Source organism: Crinia signifera, chromosome 3 (genome assembly GCF_055691185.1).
Source record: "Crinia signifera chromosome 3, ASM5569118v1, whole genome shotgun sequence".
Taxonomy (NCBI): domain Eukaryota; kingdom Metazoa; phylum Chordata; class Amphibia; order Anura; family Myobatrachidae; genus Crinia; species Crinia signifera.
The window spans coordinates 40452974-40475309 of NC_139219.1; the positions used below are offsets into that span (position 1 = coordinate 40452974).

Genomic DNA, 22336 nt, shown 5'->3' on the forward strand with positions numbered 1-22336 from the left:
CATCTTTCTGTAGACCTCACTGGAAATATGGTGGTGCCAACAGTTATGGTAGGAGGCTGCACAGTCAGAACACCATTGTGAATAACCTATTTGAAGTGAAATGCTCACTAGACAAATCTTGTAAACTCTGTTTGACAATACTGTACTTTCAAATATAAAGGTCTAAAGAGGGGTTTTTTTTTTTTTTTTGGGGTGCATTGAAAACCCATTTAAGATGTACAGTATACTGCTTTTGTCCTCTCAGGAGATGGGTGTGACTGTACTGTGTATGTATGCATCAAAGTAGTTGGTAAAGCTGTAAGGCTAATCATATAGCTGCCATCCTCTTCTCTTTTATTTTTTTTTCTTCACTCAGCTGCAATGTTTTTGTTTTTGAAGTACAAAGAGATGGTAACAGATTTTTTTAATTTTTTTTTGTACTAATGAAAATCCTTTTTAAGTCTGTATATTAGTAAAATGGCTTATTCAAATGATGTAGCCACATAAGCATTTGTTATACTGTAGAAGTTATAAACAAGATGATCAAAATGTTAGCAGAGGGTTCTAAGTCACTGCAGTTTTGCCGTCTGACTATTTACGAAGACTAAAACGGACCATAGAAAGACCAGAATACCATAGAAATAATGGAGTAGAAACTCCTGATTTATCAAGAGGTGTTTGAAAACCGTGGGCAAACCTGTGGCAGGTGAGTTTGGGTTCAGCATTGCATAGATCATTATTTCATAAGTCTGTTTTAAGTGGATAGAAATAGTTAAAAATTAAAAAAAATAATAATCTCTTGGATACCTCCAAAAATCAATAACTAGCCCTAATAGTGCCCATACATGGTTCATTTTGAGACTGGCCTGGTATTAAAAAGTAATGGGTAAAAAAAAATAGCATGGTGGACACCCCTTTTTCCATTAACCAGCACTGGGCTGAACAACTGCTATTGCATAGAGGCAAATAATGTGGGGTCCCCCTGCGATAGGATAAACGAGCACATAACTGGTCAGCCTAGGGCTGAAATCTAAATCACAATTGTAAAGTACTACAAAATTTGCTGCGCTATGTAAGAAACTGTATATAAAATAACTCGCAAGAAAAAACAGTTCTGGGCATTTCACACTCCCTCTGGGCTTTAGGAATGTGGGTAATGGTGAGTAGTTAATACTGGGGGTGTTTACAAGTTGACTAAAGTCTTCGCAAGCCTGCCTGCGCATGATGACACTTGCAGAACCCGAACAGTAAGGGCATGCTGGAGCTTGTATTCAGTCTTTAATAAAAAAAAAAATATCAAAGACATGGAACCAGAGTATTGTCATTTTTTTCATTAAAATAAACTTCCATCTTACAGCCCTTGTTTTTCCACTTAAAATATCTATGAAGCAAGTCCTCTATGCCGAAAAATTTAAATAAAAGTCCGCTCACCTTTAGTAAAAGCTGGCAATTTGACTTTGACAAGTTTCCACCGAGTTCCAAATGGCTGAACTCACCGCTTGTTTCGTTATTTTGTATTGTATAATTAGTTTAAAGGTTTATATTTTTTTTTTTTTTTTTTTAACAAATGCTGTCCATTCACTAAATTAACATCCTGTGCTAAATCTTTAGACTTTGGTAAAAATTTTAAAACCTATCGTTAGAAAATATACACACTTTTGCCACCAATACTCCTGTTATATTTAAATAATCCCCATGTTTTGACCACCCTCAAAACTGCTTCTGGTTCAATCCTCATGAAATATAATGTTATCATTTATTTTATGTTTTGCTTATAGGGTTTTTGTTTTGTTTAATTATTTTTTTTATTACTATGATTTTGTTTACATTCTTTCCATTTATTTTTGCAGTAGCACAGAGAAAAAGAAAGAGAAACCCCAAGGCGTCAAAGAGGAATCAAATGCAAATTACCAAAATCCTTTAAATCAAGCATCTCCTTCTCCCCAACCTTCCCCACAGCCTATCCAAACACACAGGCAAAATCAGGAAAGCAGAAACTCTGCACCAGCCAAAAGGTTTATTTTATGTTGCTGAGGGTACAAGCAGCAAGAGTTGTAATGATGTACTGTAAATAGTGTAATCCAGTTGCAGACGGGTGGCACTGAAAAGATTTAGGTGTGTGTTTATATATAATGCTTACCGTAATGTCCCTTTAATCCTGGGCACTTATGAATTACACAGGTTCTGAGGCTTGCTGTATTTAAGCCTGCATTTCACTTGGTTTTAATCAGCCACAGAACCTGTGTAAATCATAGGTGTCCCGGATTGTCCACATAAAACGCCCACCCACCCTTTGGTCATCTATTGCTAGGGTGTAAATGTATATATAGATATATACTTCTGGAAGATTTTCTGCCCAGATCATAGCGCTCTTTACATACTTAATAATGCAGGTTTCTTTTGTTGTCAGACTTTAACAATACTCTGTTTTTAAAGTGTTTATTAAAACTCACTTGACATTCATGACCACTATTGTTTGATGTGAAAAATAGGGCCCATTAACAAGCTCTTGATTAAATAAATACATTTTAATTATCATTCTCTTTCAAGTGCTCCTAAAACCATGTGCTCTGTACAGAGGAGTGTTGGAGCTTGTTAGGAGTGATCTCCTGAAACCTCCACACGTTTCAGGAACACACAAGAGCCATAATAACACACATGCTTCATCACAGTGGTAAAAAAGGGGAATCGAAACTTAAAATTGTTTTACGGTTTAGATGTTGAGCTATTAACAGATTTGCATTGTAATGCAAAGAGCCTGATGAAGTGCCAGTAAGTTATAAAGCAGTCCTGCAGACACTGAAGGGGAAAGATCTGTATTAATCATTTTGTTCAGCCGTGACAGTAGTTCAGTAATACGAATCAACTGTTACAGTAATTATAAAATAGCACCAATGTCTAGTATAAAGTAATTGTACAGATTAGTTAGAACTATAAAATGGATATGACTGGGCGTTAAAATCCGAGTCTTGGTTTAAAGTCACAATTAGCAAACAAAACCAGTATAAGCCTGCAAAATCTTCAGATACACAAGAAATGTAAGGTATATAGATTATGGATTATAGGCCTTTTTTTTTTTTTTTTTATACATCATTACAACTCTTGTCAGACATCGTGATGTCTTGTGTATCCTCACTTTACAATATGCTGTTTCTAAGCCTTGCTTGTGTGTCTGCATTTATCCTGCTTTTTGCTTTAAATACTTACCTGCTTCCACTAAATTCTCCCCTAAACCGCTTTCCAGGGACAGTACTTGCCCTTTTCAGCTATTACGGCATTAATCCTAAAGGTGCCCGCTGCGATAACTGCATATGTTTTGGTCTGCAAATCGTGTATGGGGGCATTTTTTTCAGATTTGGTGTACAATAAAATTAAAGCATTTTGAGAAAAACCTTTTAAACACATTCCTAAAGAGCCACTAAATGTTCTCTTGCTTCTTGCATCAAATAACATTTCCTATTCCCTGCCTTTACTAGGCTACTTTTCTGCTCTTGCCTCATTGGGGTTGTAATATTTTGGACTTCGTTATCCCGCTGGGTTTCTTAAGGTGTTTGCTTTACTAACTTTTCATGTGAATTTTTGATGCTAGGTAAAGTTTGTCTCAACAGTGCAAAATACTGGATGTGTTTTAGGTACTTGTTTCCTAGAACGGCCACAACGATTTAGATCGTTGTGGTCGTAAGATAAAAAATCGGATCGATCGCATCGCATGCGATTTGGTCGCATACGATGCGACCGATCCGATCGGCCGATTTTTCACCCGATTTTTTTTTTTTTTCACAAGATTTGTTTAAATTGCCCCCCCAAATGTTAATAAGTGTGCTAGACCCCACGATAGACGTGAACCCGAAGCGTAGCGAGTCCGCGAGGGGCGGCGGTGCGCGTCCTCCGACCTTTTCATTCCCCTACTATCCACTAGGGCGTGGAGTGAGAATATAATAGTGTGGCGAGCGCAGCGAGCCACCGAGCCCGAAGCGTGGCGAGCGCAGCGAGCCCCGCGAGGGGACGCGTCTAACTTCACAGGTATACGCGTCCCCTCGCGGGGCTCGCTGCGCTCGCCACGCTTCGGGCTCGGTGGCTCGCTGCGCTCGCCACACTATTATATTCTCACTCCACGCCCTAGTGGATAGTAGGGGAATGAAAAGGTCGGAGGACGCGCACCGCCGCCCCTCGCGGGCTCGCTGCGCTCGCCACGCTTCGGGTTCACGTCTATCGTGGGGTCATGGCGGGCACATAAAAAATGTGAAATGGGTCATATTGGCCCATTTCACCTTTTTTATCATTTTTCCCTATGTGAGATGGACTTAATCAAGTCCATCTCATCTTGTGCCATTATAATGGCACAAGACCGACCGATTTCAATGTTAAAAGATTTTTTAACATTGAAGTCTATGGAAAAATCGGGTCAATCGGTCGGTCGCATCGCGGCCGATTTTAATTGGTCGCGACCGACCGATTGACCCGATTTCTGTCAATCACAGTGAAAAAATTGTCAAAAATCGGCCACATCGTGAGGATCGTGTCCCTTAATTAAGAGCCACGATCACTCACGATTGTGGCCGTTCTAGGAAACAAGTACCGTGTTTTATTTATTCAAACATTTTCTAGGCGAAATTAATGCAATTTATATAACAGATTGTATAACCTTTTTTGTAACTGCCTGCCAAGATGCTGATTATGGGGGAATTTAAAAAAAAATCCTTTTTCGCAGATTTCATAACTTAACAAAATAAAGCTACTGGCATATATTTAACATTGCTACCCAGAATCTTCGAATTGGTGTTATGTGACTGCGCAAATCATGTGATTTCCAAACTCCCTCCCCATTTTCTTACCAAAAATGGTTGAAATTAAGACTTGGGGGATTTTGGGGGACCAACTTGTAAGGAAATGTTATTCTGCACTGGATAATACTTATTGTATTCGTTTCAAAATGTTCCTGCCATTTAGTATTTCACATCAGTATGTCTTCTTGATGTATGATGATGACCATGATCTAAAGGAGAGATGCAGGGAGCATCCAGCTGCCCAAGGCGCCCCCCCCCCCATATCTCTTCACTAACGATTATGCTACTTTCCTGCATGGGCATTTATTATTTTTATTCTTTTAACAAGCGACTGGAATACTAGCACTTTTTTGTCTGCTTAACATTACTTCCTCTGCAATCTTGCTATTACCACTTTTTACATACTTATTTTCAATATTGTTTATTTTTTTTTTTGCAGTATAAAAAGAAGCTCTACTATAGAAAAATCACACAACACGTGGGAGACCTCCGATGACAGTCGAAACAGACTCATGAGGGCCGCTTCAACATCGAAATTAACATCAAGGGTTACCAAAGCGTCAGACAAGTAAGAATTAAATATTGAGGTTAGCTGGGATCCAAACAAATGGTGGTTTCAAATCTATCGAAGTGTCTAGTTTGTTTGTCATATACGCACAGTCCTTTACAAGGGTCACTATTTTTTCATGCTGCTATGACACCTCTGTAGATTTCACAGTGCACACCCCCCCCCCCCCCTTTTTAATTATTATTAATATTGTTTATAATTTTGTGCGCCAGTTAAGTTGATGAATCGGTGTGCGTTTATGAAAGCCTTTCCGGCATTTAGAACATACAGGACAGACTGCTAAAAACATTTTTACTTTTTTTGGGATCTTTCCATGGTATGACTGGATACATGATTTTGGACGTTACAATGGATGGGACAAGATTTTGTCAATGGATCATGGGACAAAACAACCATCTAGAATACTGGAAGACATTTTGAGTTATTGACTCTATAATTGAACCACGAGTCTCTTTTTTGATTTTTGTATTTGTCAAACTAACGCAATTGCAGTTGTAAAGGTGTTTTGTCACAAGCTGTAATTCACTTACTCCATTCAGGCTGCATCCAGTAGTTTATGAAATGTTAATGTAAAGTAATGCGTAATTATTTTTGTTTTCAGGCATAAAGATATTGTCGTCAGCCCAGGTAAAAAAAAAAAAAAAAACTAAATAAAAACTAATCTCAGACTATGCAGTATTTCTATTTCATTGTGGTTACTTTTTTTTATTGCTATTTTTTTCTTGTAACTAAAACTGCAATGTCACGTAGATTTTATTTATATATTTTTTTGCCATTTTTGAATGCACAAATGTTACCCATAATGTATTTTTTTTTAAATGTTCATTTGTTAATCAAAATGTAGCCACATGATTACATGCTAAGCAGATTGATACATTGTAATTTAAAGTAGTTTAAGTTGTTTCACTTCTGTCTCAAAACCAGCAAAAATGTCCACACGAGAGAAAAACAGCCTAGGTAAGATTACATTTACGTCCCACAGCTTGGCTTTCTCTCCTTATACTGTCCTTGATCTTGCATTTGGCTCTTTCTGCGGCTAAAATCAAACAAATTCAATCACGGCGACTTCTAAATCTGCAGCGGGGTTGTGTTTTTTATTTTATAGTACATCCTTTTTGTTCCTTTTTATAGATAGTGAGTTTTTGTTCCTTTTTATAGATAGTGAGAACAGTTAAGATTCCAGTGCACCTTGATTATACCTACTACCAAAAACACAAATTAGTCCTGAGAGGGCTTTTGTATCATTCACAAATGTATATTTAAGGAAGAAGTCCACTTTTTTTGGTTGTATGCAAAAACTTAGATGTGTGCATTTTGCAAAGCAAACTCTTTATACGGTCCCTTATTCCCTTATTGTTGGTTCGTCTGTAGCTGAGTGTACTCTATCGAACTGAGTGTACTCTATGTAGCTGAGTGTACTCTATTTTCCTGCTGCATTTGGTACTCTTTACCTAGAAGGGCGCCAGCGATTGAAATCGCGGTCGTCGGGGGTAAAAATCGCGGTCATCGCGGGTAAATCGGGATGGCCGCGATGCCCGCGATGACCGCGATCACCGCGATTTTCCCATAGGGAACAATGTTAAAACGGCAGATTGACCGCGATTTTACTGTTAAATGCCTCAATGGACCCGATTTGGGTCCAAATAGGCCAAATTAACCCTTAAATGTCCCCCCAAATTTTTAACGCCACCCCACGATCCACGCCAACCCGAAGCGTGGCGAGCGCAGCGAGCCCGCGAGGGGCGGCGGTACGCGTCCTCCGACCTTTTCATGCCCTACTATTCACTAGGGCGTGGTGTGAGAATATAATAGTGTGGCGAGCGCAGCGAGCCACCGAGCCCGAAGCGTGGCGAGCGCAGCGAGCCCCGCGAGGGGATGCGGATACCTTCACAGGTTGACGCGTCCCCTCGCGGGCTTCACAGGTGTCCGCCTCGCCACGGACACCTGTGAAGCCCGCGAGGCGACGCGCATAACTGTGAAGGTATCCGCGTCCCCTCGCGGGGCTCGCCACGCTTCGGGCTCGGTGGCTCGCTGCGCTCGCCACACTATTATATTCTCACACCACGCCCTAGTGGATAGTAGGGCATGAAAAGGTCGGAGGACGCGTACCGCCGCCCCTCGCGGGCTCGCTGCGCTCGCCACGCTTCGGGTTGGCGTGGATCGTGGGGTGCCGTTAAAAATTTGGGGGGACATTTAAGGGTTAATGGGCTCTGTGGCCCATTTAACATTGATTCCTATGGCCAAATCGGGTGGATTGAGGCATTTAACAGTAAAATCGGGTCCATCGCGCCTTTTAACATTGATTCCTATGGGAAATCGTGAGCATCGCGTCGCGGGCATCGCGGGTACATTTATGGCCGGCCGCGACGCGACCGACACGATTTCCATGTTTAACATTGGTTTCAATGGGAAATCGCGGGCATCGCGTCGGTCGCGTCGCGGCCATACATAAATGTACCCGCGATGCCCGCGACGGGCGCCCTTCTAGGTAAAGAGTACCCTGCATTTTTCTCTACCGTCTCATTTCTGACTGTACGCAGTCTTCTGTGAAATTTGAACGAACTAGCAATAAAAGCAATATAATGAAAAAATTATATTTTAATTTCTTTAAAATAATCCCTTTAAGATGTGACTGACCTTTATATGTAGTTGTGAGTTGTAGATTTTCCTCACATTTGCTTCTGAGAATGCAGAGTGCTTCCAGTTGTGTTTACACAATCTTTAAAGCTGCATGAAGGTAATTGGCCATTAGTAGTCTCATGAGCATCCAGAAATAATGCAGCATTTTTCAGTTAGGTACTGTATATAGATCGTTTCTCGGTCTACATTATAGAAGTAAAACGCAGCGGTTAGTGTAACAAACATAACTGTCTGAATTCAGTTAAGTTTTGAGCAATGTGGTGCCATAAATTGCCACCATGTACAGCAGTGCACATATTGGCACGTTACAGTAGCCACTTCAGTGCCGATTTTCCTTTGCTTCTCTATGGCTGTAAGGCAAAACTGGCGATTGTATGTGGGTCCTGTGATGTACAGTACATTGTAGCTAAATTAAATTGACCCCAAAGGATCTTTCTACATATGGCTCCCATTTTCCAGGGCTCAAGGTTTCTGGGTGGAATGACAGTCTTGGTCTAGGGTGGCCAAACCTGTCCTCAGATCTATCAACAATTCAGATTTTTCAGGCAACCTGTGGATCTGTAGTAGGAATGAATGCAGCATGTTTGAAAATGGTAGTGTCTAGATCCCCTTATGTTTTGTCAATTTTCCCACCATGCACTGGAGGGGGAATATAAATCTGTGGCGAGCGAAGTATGCAGCTAAAATAAAACAAAATAACCTACATCTATGTGAATTACAGATAAATTAAAAAATGTTGTGAGGGCGTGTGCCAACTTCCGCCCTCACTGAACGTCACATCCTGTAATCAAAATTGAAGGGGATCTAGTCTTCTACCGTTTGAAAATGTGACCGTTAGTAATGACTACAGCTGGGCACCAGCTAGGTGATTTGGAAAAGGCGGACCGTTAGTATATCTTAAGGACTGGTTAAGGCAGCCCTGGTCTAGATCAACACCAAAATGTTGACATGAACAATATCCACCTTGATTAAATCTGGACATGGCAGTGGTTGACACATGAAAAGGCCTACATGAGTTTATTTTTTTTTTGGAGACTTTTTTTTTTTTTTATACTTTACCATCCATGTGGGCTCCTATTAGGAATGGTGAAGTGGCTGAAGCATGGTCCATTGCTCAATTGTCGACATGAACTCAAAACAACCTGGAAAAACTCATGTCAACCTATTCAGGTGTACCTTTTCCATGTTGACTTAGACATTACCTGTGAGCTATAGCACACCCTGTTGTCACCACTAGAGAAGATTATCTCCACTTATAGGAATATGCAATAAGCAGAGAACAAGAGCCTTTGGGTCCGATTTATCAAGGTTTGAAAAGTGATCAAATGGAGTGGTAAACAACCAGCCAATCAGCTCCTACCTGCCATGTTACAGGCTGGGTTTGAAAAATTACAGATCAGCTCCTGATACATCCGACCCTTTAACTGATGAGAGGAGGGACCATCCCCCAGTGCTGCAAATATGGTTTCTGGCATATTTTCAAAACTGTGGACATATACATTTGTGAATGACAAGTGGTAAGCCTGTTGCCATAAGTTTCTTCATTTTACCTTCCAATAGGGCTCATCTACCTTTTTAATATGCGCTTTACAATTGGTGAGGTCACTACATGGTGACTTTGACATTGATTCCTAGGTTCCTCTTCTCTCTTCCATTCCCTAAACTAATTTACAGCCCCACAAGGAGTCTCTGTTCCTTAGTGTGTGTGCTGTGTTTGGGACAGGTGAGGGACTGTATGCTTTATTAGGGGTCTGTGATCTATAGGTCATTGTGCAGACACATGGCCTTTGTGTTCTAATAGTCCTGCCTGTAAACTGGAGGATGACCCATGTTTTTTTTAAATAGCAATAAGGGCTTAAATATATTTTTTTAATAGCTGGGAAAAATTGCATGTAATCTTTTTAAATCCATATAGGATTAATTTGCATAGATGCTTATGCATGTTACTTATGTGTGACTTAATGGGTTTTTCAGCAAATCTGCAATACAATTAGCATTTGTAGTACACATACTGTAATATATCTTTACCATAGGCTCTTTGTGCTTTAGCTTCCTGCTGGCTCCCTTTGACAGAAAGTAAATGTTCTATAGTGTGCAATAATAATGCTCTTCTTGAATTAAAAATCTGCTTTACTATCTTCCTGCAAACTCTGCTTTAGCATGAAATCTGTTTCTATCTTTGTATAAAATGTGCATGACCTGTGTATGCATGTGAAATAATGGTTTCCATTGTGAAATTTCACACCGGTATGGCGGGCTTCCAGCTACTCAGCATTCACATCAAACTCTTCAAATGTTGGTCTTCCATTGCCACACATGGGTCTGGACTCCATTTGAAGAGTTTATTACCAAATAAAGGCTGTTTTACATTGGGACTTGTACACTACCATATGTTTAAAATGCCAAGAACTTTGGGGCAAATGTATCAAAGCTTGCAGAGAGACAAAAGGCCGCCATTCACTAGTGCATGCATTCTGATGCATTGTTGCGTCGGATCACATGGAAAGGGACACCTGTCCTTTTCCTGCGATTGTATTGCAAGGTGCGTTCCTGGGTGGCTCACATTGCAATTGCAGGTCCTACGAACTGCCAATAATATTCATTGTAGCCCTTGCTGGGAACACAATAGGATACATTGTATGGAAACGGACCGCATACAATATCTTATGCGATGCTGCCACCGAGTGATTTGGGGGGGTACTGAATGTGATGTCTCGCCCTAGTGGATGGGGGCCTAAAGTAACTACCAACCAATCCACTCCTGTTAGTTGTACAGGCTGTGTTTGAGAAATGAGTTAGTGAATTGTTTGTTACTCTGATATATATGCCCCTCAGTCCCTTACTACTCCCTGTGCCCCAGTAAAGGCATGAGATGTTTGCAGACTAAAATTTAATGGCCATTTTTGACCGAGGAGATGGATACATGTTAGCAGAGGATGCCCTGAAACAGAAAGCCTTTCTGCATTTGCCTATAGTGCGCTGAGATATTGCAGGCTCTCTGCTGAGGCAGTGATGGGGTTTGATTATTTTTAATTCCTACCTATGAAACAGCCTTTATCTGGATATTACCAGGTCATCCTTAAGCACAAATGCTTGGTAGCTCAGCAGTTATGATATGGTCACATTAGCTGAAGCAGAAATCTTGCATCTGGCTTGTGTGGTAGCACTGCCGAAAATCTTTTTTTTTTTTTTAAGTGTTTTTGTTATATATTTTGTGTACTGTTTTTATTAAAGAATGTGTTTTTTTATAATCCAGAAGGTTTTTAATCAATGCCTTAGTTACCTTACTGAATGTATTTTTACACCCAAGTTTAGGGTATGGGTCATTCGGTTGACCTGAAATAGGTTAACAAATTTATGGTCGACCATGTCTAGGTACAGTTGGAGCCCCTGTCAACTTTGTTCCTTAGGTCGTGGCTCACCATGGCTAGCCATGGCTATCCTATTGTTCTCCGCAGCAATACAGTACAGTCACAAATTCATCATGGGTTTTTCATCCTTTTTTTTTATTTGTCCCTTATGTTGACATGGCTACCATGTTGGTTCACCATGTCCTCTCACATGTACCCAGCTTTAGGGCTGCAGTGGAAAAGTCATAACTAATGTTACGTGCCTTCATGATTCATTTATGTTTAGTTTATATGTAGGCCTTAACGTCCCCTTAGCTTTTAGCAGGTATGTATGAAGCTGCCATCAAATGTTGGAACAGTCAGTCACATATTGTTGTGTCTGCAATGTGTCAGTTTGTTAAATCGCTTAGTTTCCACAGAACAAAGACTTGACTTTTTTTTTCTCATTTTACCACAGATATGACTTTCATGTTCCATAGTAAAAAGCACAATTTCCCTTTTTGTTTAAAAATCCTACATAACATCTATTTTAATATGGCAGTTCCAGATGGTGTCGTTTTCATGTTATAAACACCCCCGTGAGTGGTTAGGCATAATATGCTACTTTTTCCAGTCAGTGCAGCTAAAATTTGTAAAACTGATAAACCAAGAAAGTTGTTTGAATGTCTTTTTAAAATCCTATGTTATCTTCAAAAATAACTATTTCATTAATGTTTATTATGTACCCAATATTAATACATTGTTGAGAGCGAACTGACTAATTCAGTTTCTCCCCTGGTAAATGATTGGCTACCGTGATCAGCAGAGGATTGCCATATGAAAGCCAATCTTGGTTACAGTTAACATTCTAGTGTTCTGATGCATTGAGCAGTATTCAATCATGCAGTAAGCTTAATATGAGTGCACCTCTAACATAGGGATTGTTGGTCGCTGTGAAGACCACACCCACCGTACACTTGTTCATGGTGCTTTGAAATGCAGTGCACTTATGTCCATGGACTAAAGCATCTTTTACAATCACTATTGTCATCCGCATCTGTACGCTTAAGCAAGCTACATTTTCTCTATGGCGCTTTAAAAAAAAAAAAAAAAAAAGCTGTACAATGAAATGCAGCACAAAGCAACAGGCTCAGGATAAGCACACACTGGCGCATCGCTCAGCAGCGTCGCTACGTGTGTAGGCCCCTTAGGTTTTGCTAGCAAACGGTTTTGGTTTTCAGTGGTTGTATAACCTTAGTATTCAGAGGAAATAAATTATGCATAATGTAAAATGAATGACTATAGACTATCATTAGTTAGACAAAATTGCTTTGTCAAGTTCTCTAGTGTATCTAGCCAAAATCTCTTGTGCATCTAGTCAAAATTGTCCATTAGCCAATATCTCACCGTGTACAGGGGCTTAACACCTCTGTAGTGCTGGAGACAAGTTGCTATTAAAATGATCACTAAATATAGTTCCGCCCCTTTACTTTCATGACTGGTGCTGCCTATAAGCATTAACAAGGTTCTCAGATCAACATGTTTAGATTTAATTGTGCCTAGTCCACTGAGTTAAGGCAACCATGATTATTTTCACACTCCCTCTTCCATTGCTGTGGCTGTACATTTATACATGGTCGATGAGTAGCAATAGTACCTGATGATGCTAGGATTAGTAGGACTAAGCCATAGGTTAGGTGCTACATTTTTAGTTGAACTATGGAGCTTTCCTGCGCGATTTAACTTACTATGGACCAGAATGGCTCTGTGTGCCTCTGGTAGAGAAACTAGATTGTAAGCTCCATAGGGGCTGTCTACTATCCATTAATAGTCCATTGTACAGTGCTGCAGCATACTGTACATTCACTCTGTTAAAACAATAGCATATTTATGTATATTTTAGGCTTTGTATGTATTGTTTCTGATAGCCGTGTACTTTCAGTTAGAAATCAAGTCAAATATGTAATGTGTTATTCTCTAATAGTATGCTGTATTATGTAAACCTTTTGCAATTTCTAATTACATGTCAAGTCACAACTACTGTACTAAAACATAATCTATAAAACCTTTCTAATTCTATTATGCTTCCAATAGGGAAACATAAATAGAAATGTTCTTTCATGCGTTCTATTATTTTTATATTTAATAATGTTTTTATTCCATGATTGTTTAAACAGAAAGCTGCATATGCCAACTCCCGCTATTATATTTAACAAACTTTTATTTCTTTAAAACGTAGCACCTTTGTGTTAATACCGAAAAACTAAAATACCACTTGGCCTAGTTGTGACTGTATATGGCTTTTAGGCTTTCTTTTTGTATGAGAAAAATTCTTGTAAATCATCGGTACTTATATGGTAGTTGGGCGCCCACTATAGTTAGTACGCTCATACCCCCACTATCCATGTCGGCATGGAGTTGATTTTATATAGTGTGGCGGGCCCGTGAGGGGACGCGGAAAGCTAAGCAAATAGCTTAGTGGGCGCCCAACTAACATATAAGTACCAAATCATCTACTTTTATGATATTACCTGACATTTACCTATTGCGGTGATAGGTTTATTATTTATCAGTTATTTATATTCCACAGCACTTTACAGAGAATATTTGACCATTCACATCAGTCCCTGTCCCAGTGGACCTTACAATCTATATTCCCATCCACATGCACACGCATTCATTCTAGGGTTAATTTTGATGAGAACCAATTAACCTACCAGTATATTTTTGGATTGCGGGAAGAAACCCGGAGCACCCGGAGGAAACCCATGCAAGCACGGAGAGAATACACAAACTCCGCACCGTTAGAGACATGGTGGGAATCAGACCCATAACCTTAATGCTGTGAGGCTGTAATGCTAACCATTATAACGTCCGAGCCGCCCATAGGTTCTATAGATGCGCTTACAATGCATAGCTACCATTGCCTGCCAAAATGAAACTACCTATGAGCCCGGCAGCCTCAGCTGTGGATGTCTCGTGTCGTTCTGCCAAGTTCCGCACAGTACACTGAGAAAGCACACCGAAAACATTATGGTCTGAAGCTACCTAAAAGAGAAAATAAAGTGCTGGTTAAGTAGAGAAATGTTTTGAAAAAATATTTACCATTTAGCTTTTTCCCTGTAACTAGGCACCATGTAACCTCCCCCACTTAAATATCGTTGTTACACATCCTGAGCGCAGTTCTGATTTTTATCTTTGTAATTTGTATAAAGTATGTGAATACTCTGTTCTAGGATACAATAATATATTCTGCCCAGGATGTAATGTGGACGGAGTGTAATGCTCCTCCAGCTGTAGCGTGCAATGTGTCTTGTACCATTGCACATGCGGTTGATTACTGCCAGTTATTCATACGATCAACTGTTTCTGAGAGCCTACGGTTCTCTTCTGTAGAATATACCAAAGTTGGCAAAAGCTGCAAGTATTGCTTTACATCCACTATATTATTCCTATCAACGTTCCAATGTTTTCATCAAATATTCATTTACTGATCTGCATTTTGGGTAAAGCAGGATAACGTGTTCCATGTAATTTATGAATAGTTAATGAAAAGTGAGATAGGATCTCTCAATGTCCTTTCAGGATCACAGCGTCTAAAATGGCCCCGGAGCCTCCAATAGACACATTGTTCAGGTTTTTTCTAATGATGATTGATTTACTTTTAATGTTTATTTACTTTTCTTGTTAGTATTTTGTATTACAATTGGAAATTGGTATGGTGCAGCTTTTTTTAAAGCCAGTAAGGTCTGAATTATATTTTTGTATAAATAGAAGAAACCTAGTTCACATAATAGGACAAGATGGCCCTTACCCTAACTAGTTCTGAGCGTTGCGCTGTCCCCCCCCCCCCCCCCTTACTAGAATCCTAGTTTGCCATTGAATGATTTAGAACCTTTCATTTATGACACCTGCATATTTTCTTTTTTCTGCTTTTTGTGGTTACAAAAGGTGAATGTGTTTTTTTTTTTTTCTTTCATAAAAACTATTTGACCAGTAAAGTTGTTGGTAACGCCGTAATTTTGCCTACCCTATAGCTGTATTAATGATGGTCAGACGTGCACAAAGACAGGCTAATATGGCGTACCCAGATGGTGCTGTAAACCTATTTTAGAATGAATGTTTTAAAACCATCATTGTGTAAATAAGCTATCCTAATGGAGGTTTTGTATGGCTGCCAATTCAATTTTACTCCTAATACCCTATCAATATAGTCACTCTTGGGGGTAAATTTACTAAGATGGGATTTCAGATGGTGTTATGGTTAGCATTACTGCCTCAGGGCCATGGTGGGAATAGAACCCATGTTCTCTAACTGTGTGTAGTTTGTATATTCTCCCCGTGCTTGCGTGGGTTTCCTCTGGGTACTCTGGTTTCCTCCCAAAATCCAAAAATATACTGGTAGGTTAATTGGCTCCCTACAAAATGAACCATAACGTGTCTGTGTCTGTGTATGTGTTAGGGAATATAGATTGTAAGCTCCACTGGGGCAGTCACTGATGTAAAAAATTATCTGTACAGCACTGTGGAATGTGTGTGTGCTATTAAAATAACGGATGACAATAATTTCTATTGAAGATAGGTTGTTTTGGGCAACAACCCATCAGTTTTTATTTATTTAGCACCTTCTAGAAAATTAAAATATAGACACTGGTTGCTATAGCCAAGATTCCCTCTTCTATAGAACTTCCATCTTAGTAAATGTACCCCCTTATATGTTTTATTCATGAGCTTGTTAAATACTGATGCTACTACACCTGAAGATGAATGCTCCCCATACAGATGCTTAAAGTCTCAGAACCATAAACTGTCCTACGTGCAATGCCATGTGTTCATCCAGGGATTCTCTTATTTAAAATAATACATTTTTTACAGTGACACTGAACACCATTTTTTTATTTTGTTTTTAAATGTTTCTGCACAAGAGGGGTTGACGTGTATTTTAATGATCCCAGAGATTGGCTGCCTGACCCTTGCATAGGAGAGGGGAGCATGTTTAGTTCAGCGCAGATCCACTCCCAATAAATGGTCTTTTCTGTTTCCACAGAAGGAGAATACATAAAGATGTTTATGAGAGGTCGACCAATCACTATGTTCATTCCTTCTGATATCGAAAGCTATGAAGACATAAGAACAGAGCTTCCACCAGAGAAATTAAAACTGGAGTGGGTGTATCCTTTGTTCTGCATTGGTCTCCCATCTAGTTAGGGTGCTGATTGTTTTGGAACGCATTTTATGAACTTCTAGTGTGTTTTAAGATACAGCCAGCATTACGTTTCATTCTTCATAGCCATCCTCCACATTTTACCTGCAGAATACCAAAAGATTCCCACGTTAGTAGGAGGGTATGCCATCTATGTAATTGTATTTAGGGTTTTCAAGACCATAGAACACTGATGGTTGGGTTGCCTTGCATGATGCACTTTTACATTCAAATAAAGTGTTATGAATGATTGGTTAGAAAAGAGTTCTAGGTAAAAAAAAAAAATCATTAGTCTGAAGTTTTTTTTGGTGATAACGGTACTTTATCTACTTTGGTTTCCGTACATTTTGCATATGTTCACCTTAATGGACTGTCGTAGATATGGATACCGTGGGAGAGACTGCCGCGCTAATGTTTACCTTCTCCCTACTGGAGAAATTGTATATTTCATAGCATCTGTTGTAGTATTGTTTAATTATGAAGAAAGAACTCAGAGGCACTACCTGGGTCATACAGACTGCGTTAAATGGTAAGGACCGTTTGATTTTCCAGCTCTCTCACACACCCATGTATTTCAACGTAGATGCACATGCACGCATACATATGTTTTTACATGCAAAGAATGAACAAAATATTTTAGGCCCTACACACACAGATATGTGTTGGGCCTCCTATCTGTGCTAGGTTGGGCTCTTCTACAGCGCGGTTGCTCAGCACACCGTAGGAGCGGTCAGCGCTGTGTGCTGAGCGAGCTGACAGCGCCAGTGTTTGTCGTTATAGCCCCTACACACATGCACCAACGTAGGATCGTGTTCTAAGCGACTTTGCCAAACTAAGCAAAGTCGCTTAGAAAATGCCTTATCGGCATGTGCGTAGACCCCATTACACTATCCTAAGAGTCTCACTTATTACATGTTCCCGAAGCTGCTGGTTGTATATATCTGAATCCCATTCTAAGTTACCCGTTGTTTAGTAAACATTCCAACTGTGGCTGCTTTTTATTAAATAGGATGGCCCATCTTCATAACTTAGTTTCATACACCAGAAATCACATTGCTAAAGTATGACTAGAAATTAGCCTGATGCGGATTTCATGCTGCATTCTCTATTGAGAGATCTATACAGACCTGTAATCATAGTGGACAATAGTTGCACAGGACACATGTCCTGTTCCCTTCTACCATGCCTCCCATGAAGCAACAAAGGACACAATGATCCCTGTCCATTATTTAACACCTCACACTGCCAGTCCACCTATATAGCTCATATTCCCAACTGCTCCCATTCTCTGTGGGGGCCTGGGTAGTTCCTGCTCAGATTCGGACTATTCGGAGGCAGCCATCCAATTTTTAAACACTTAAAACCCATGACTTAAAATGTGGTGGTTTTCTAGTATTTTTGTATACGTAATCTGTATATGTTCAAATACAAATGAATCGTTCTTATTTCTGTTAAATGCACTGTAGGGGTCATTGTGTACGTTTTGATATGTTCCATTTCTATGACATTTTCTTCTGTAGTATTGCCGTCCATCCAGACAAAATCAGAATCGCAACAGGACAGATAGCAGGAGTGGACAAAGATGGAAGGGTTAAGTACTGTTTATGGAGAGTTTAGTATATTACACTGTGAACATTAATACTTTCCACACATAATACATTTCCACACTTTCTCTTAATTAGTGCACTACTTTAATTTATAATGGTGCTTCCACCTTTTGCATTTGCTTTCGTACACTGTGTAGTCACCCCCACTTTGGATGTATGATTGTTGGACAGTGTTTACCTGTGTACACATGGTGTGATTTGGGCTATCAATTTTAGACTATATAGTAAATATCGCTAGCAAGCTAGTGCAAATCCGTGTTTGCCTGCACCCAATTCAGTCCCGATCTGTGCAACACAGTCTATTTCTACTTTGTTGAAATGAGGGGCGTGCTGCTGAATGCAGCATCGCCCCCGTATCCCTAGCTCCCTGCCAGCTGATGCTGGCACCCCCCTGGGTCCGGGCAGTCGACTATATCAAATAGGTGTCACCAAAGCTCACAACGGCACCCCAGGCAGGACAGAGGAACTGCACTGGTTTTGAAAGGTGCAGGATGCTAGAATGAACACTAGGTACTGATCACAGCAGCACCAATTTACACCTGCAGATCCCCCATTGACACTGAATATATAGCAAGTGCCTAGGTTCACTCCCGCTATCCCACGATTACACATCGCAGCAACAACACAAGTGGACACATCTGTATATCCTTTTTAATAGTTGTAAGATTATATTATATATTAACATCAAATTACTGAATAGTGAAGTGTATAAATGACTGTAAACGCTATATGTTCATACACTAAATACCCAAGGAGTGAACTACACCATATCTATCTTCTACAAACTGCTGTATTTGCTAGGGACTGTGGGCTGCATTATTTCATAATTGCAGCATTTATTATTTCTACCTTTTTTTTGTTTTTGTTTGTTTTACTTCCATTCTCTAATTATTTTGTGTCTATTCTGCAGCCTTTACAGCCTCATGTAAGAGTCTGGGACTCCGTTAGTTTGTCCACGTTACAAGTCATTGGCCTCGGGACATTTGAACGCGGTGTTGGATGCCTTGATTTCTCAAAAGCGGTAATGCACATGCAAAATTGTTTTCTTTCACAATTACTGCAGCTTATCATAATACCAGGTATTTCAACATCATGATAACCTTATTATGGTTTGAGTTATTTTTTTAAATGTAATTGGCAGTGGTCAAAGTAACTCCTGTTCTGGGCATTCCTCTTGTAAGTTTTAAATTCTATACCAGCTCTAAACAAGTAAATACTGGTTGAGTATCCATTATCTGGATATCCCATATCCAAAATATTCGGTTTTCAGTATATTTATTGATTTGGTTTCCCTCTGCCTTTTTTTAATACTTACCTCGTCCCCTGGTGTCTACGGTAGCCATCGGAATCCTCTTCAGCTGCAGCCCCAGTCCCAAGGATGCATTGAGCGGGCGCGCCAATGACTTCAATGCATCTTTGGGACCGGGAATGCCGCTGAATAGGATTCAGATGGCTGCTGATCGGGGGACCATCAGGCCAGATAAGTATAAAAAAAAAAAATATTCAGAAATGCGCAAAAATCCCATATCCAAAATGCTTGTGGCCCCGAGCAATTCGGATAAGGGATACTCATCCTGTATATAGGTCAATGAAGATAAGAGTAGACCTCCACCTTACTAAAAGTAAATAGATAGAGAATGATGGCTAAATCTTGAACTATTATAATTTTTTTTTTTATTGTGACCATTTTCTAATCTTGTTAGATTGTTATCAGCTGAAATAGTATCTGTGTGTCTATAGATTCTGCAGGCAAGGCGGTTTCTGAAACATCTATGTTGCTGTACTCATCTGCTTCAAGCAGCTTTAACCCTTTGAGTACCAACGTTGCTATAACAGATGTGCAAAATATCCACTAAAAATGCCAGCGTCCTAGTAGAGGAATATGTATCCCTTTTTAGTTCTTGCCAGCAAGTGATCCAAAGTCAATTAATTGAAGTTCGGTTAAATAAAAGAAACAGTGACTTTGAGTTTTTGGAATATATTTGGCAAATCTCACAGCAACGTCGTCACTTAAAGGGTTACTATAAATGTATTACTTGCCTGTTTTGAACATTGTCACTCTTAATGTTTGCCAGACACTTAAAAATTCTGTATTACAGGATTCTGGAATACACTTGGCAGTGATTGATGACTCCAATGAACATATGCTGACTGTGTGGGACTGGCAGAAGAAGTCAAAAGTAGCGGAAATAAAGGTAATCATTATTGTAAAAGACGTACAGTATGAAATTGTATAAAGCCACATAATTGTATGAGAGGGTGTCTTGATTGTATCAGCTGCCATTGGGACTGCATTGTACAGAATCAAATCACAACCAGTGTAAGTCGTGGGTGTGACAATTTGTCGGAAGTGCAGCCACATCAGTGCCAGGATGAGCGTGACTTCATCTGTACTATACCTCTCACCTATGTAACGCGCATTATATGTGACTTTTTTTAATCTCTCACGAATGTATTGGATTGGTTGGCTTGTGCTGACTTGATTTGATATGATGGACCCATATTTTTGGCCAAAAATTATGCTGTGAGCTTGTTTTCCTCCTTAAGAGTGCACAGTTTTATATTTTTATTCTGATTAGCAATTCCACATAAATGTACATGTGTACACGTGTGCATCTTTCTGACCCTGTATAAAAGTGACAGCAGGAAACGATGCATGACTTACAAAGATGCCTATATTTATAGTGTGTACCCAGCTAAACTCTCCCCAACAGTACATCATTTTTGGTCTGTCCTCCATTTTATTGAACAACAGCAGCGGTTTGCTAGCGGTAGATCTGGGAAATGTACAGTGTGGAGAGGTCAGGGCAGAGGACCAGGTTCCTACTTTATTTTCATAAAATAATGATGATGGATCTTCTGTAAACTTACCCTGTGTGCTGATGATATGTTTCCTGTGGCAGACTTGAGCTGTCTGTTCTATAAGCATTGTGCTTGTTCTCTTGGCAGACTACAAATGAGGTGGTCTTGGCTGTGGAATTCCATCCAACTGACGGCAACACTATAGTTACCTGTGGAAAATCGCACATCTTTTTCTGGACTTGGAGTGGCAACTCTCTTGCAAGGAAACAGGGAATATTCGGGGTATGCTTTTTTTTTTTTTTTTGCTTTTTTTTTTTATTCTCCCTTTATACAGTAGTCCTCATAGCTTGCTTGCAGTTAAACCCCAACCTGAGCCACAATCATACTACAAAAACCCATTCCTCCCATGTAACATTGCTGCAGGGCCCTGGTGTCTGGCTGACCTGAGATACTAATCCCAATGTAGACTTGCACCAAGGTCCATTCTTTTACTGGATGGGACACATTTTATAGTCTTGCTTTCAGTACTTTGGGCGTCTGCTCATAAGTTCACTCTCCTCTCCTTGTAGGAATCCATTCAGGTTCCTGAGCACTTTCTAGGTCTCCCCAGGACAGAGAACTGATTTTTGATCAGATGACCATTGGCTGGGCAGCCTCTGTTCTGTCGGTTGACGTGAAGGACTATTATCTTCTATCATTTTAATGATGTAGTTTACAGACACTTGGCGTTAAGACACAGTTTGTTTGCCACTTTATTACAGTACATTTTATATTGGCGGCAGTCTTCCAGACCTTAGATTTGTGCTGATTCATGCAGCTTCAATAGTTTCTGTTGGCCTTTACCCTAAACAGACAAGAGTGGAAAAATGAATAGAAAAAATAATCTGCCGACTATTTTAACAATCACTGCTTTCTAAAGTTTTTTGTATTAAGCAAAACATTGTGCTTTTTGTAAGCTCCACTGGGGTGTGTGTGTATAGAAATTGTATTTAATCAATACTACTAATGATTAAAGGTGCTCATACACTATCGCATCCGTTATGGGCTGGACTGCATCGCAACGCATGTGTTTTGCATGCGATTTGATGTGATGCGAGGGCAGTACAAAAGTGTGTGCAGCACATTAATAGATCTAAACCCCAGGATGGGGGAACCTTCGGCCCTCCAGCTTTTGTTGAACTACATATTCCACCATGCCCTGCAACTTGTTTAGCATGGCCAAATAGCAAAATTGTAGCAAAGCATCCTGGGATGTGTAGTTCAACAACAGCAGGAGGGCCGAAGGTTCCCCATCCCTGATCTAAACAGATCAACACTACTAAATAATAAACTTGAACGTAATTTCACGTATTTAGAGGCACATGACAGTATGTACACTGCATTTTTAAAACCTAACCAACTTGCTCTGGCGTAGAGCACCA

At 39.9% G+C, this 22336-nt stretch overlaps 1 protein-coding gene across 6 annotated transcripts in view; it reads left to right on the forward strand.

Moving 5' to 3' along the window:
* EML4 (EMAP like 4) overlaps positions 1–22336 on the forward strand; it is a 158055-nt gene that overhangs the window by 103822 nt on the left and 31897 nt on the right. For 2 of the 6 annotated variants that reach the window (XM_083175685.1, XM_083175687.1), the window contains exons 4-13: positions 1830–1994; positions 5206–5334; positions 5936–5961; positions 6259–6291; positions 16351–16474; positions 16886–17035; positions 18027–18096; positions 19024–19134; positions 20213–20308; positions 21063–21197. In XM_083175685.1, the coding sequence (XP_083031811.1) occupies positions 1830–1994; positions 5206–5334; positions 5936–5961; positions 6259–6291; positions 16351–16474; positions 16886–17035; positions 18027–18096; positions 19024–19134; positions 20213–20308; positions 21063–21197 (1039 nt within the window). Of the gene's footprint in view, positions 1–1829; positions 1995–5205; positions 5335–5935; positions 5962–6258; positions 6292–16350; positions 16475–16885; positions 17036–18026; positions 18097–19023; positions 19135–20212; positions 20309–21062; positions 21198–22336 lie in introns of those variants that run through there. The other 4 variants (XM_083175686.1, XM_083175688.1, XM_083175689.1 and 1 more) reach the window with 4 other exon arrangements.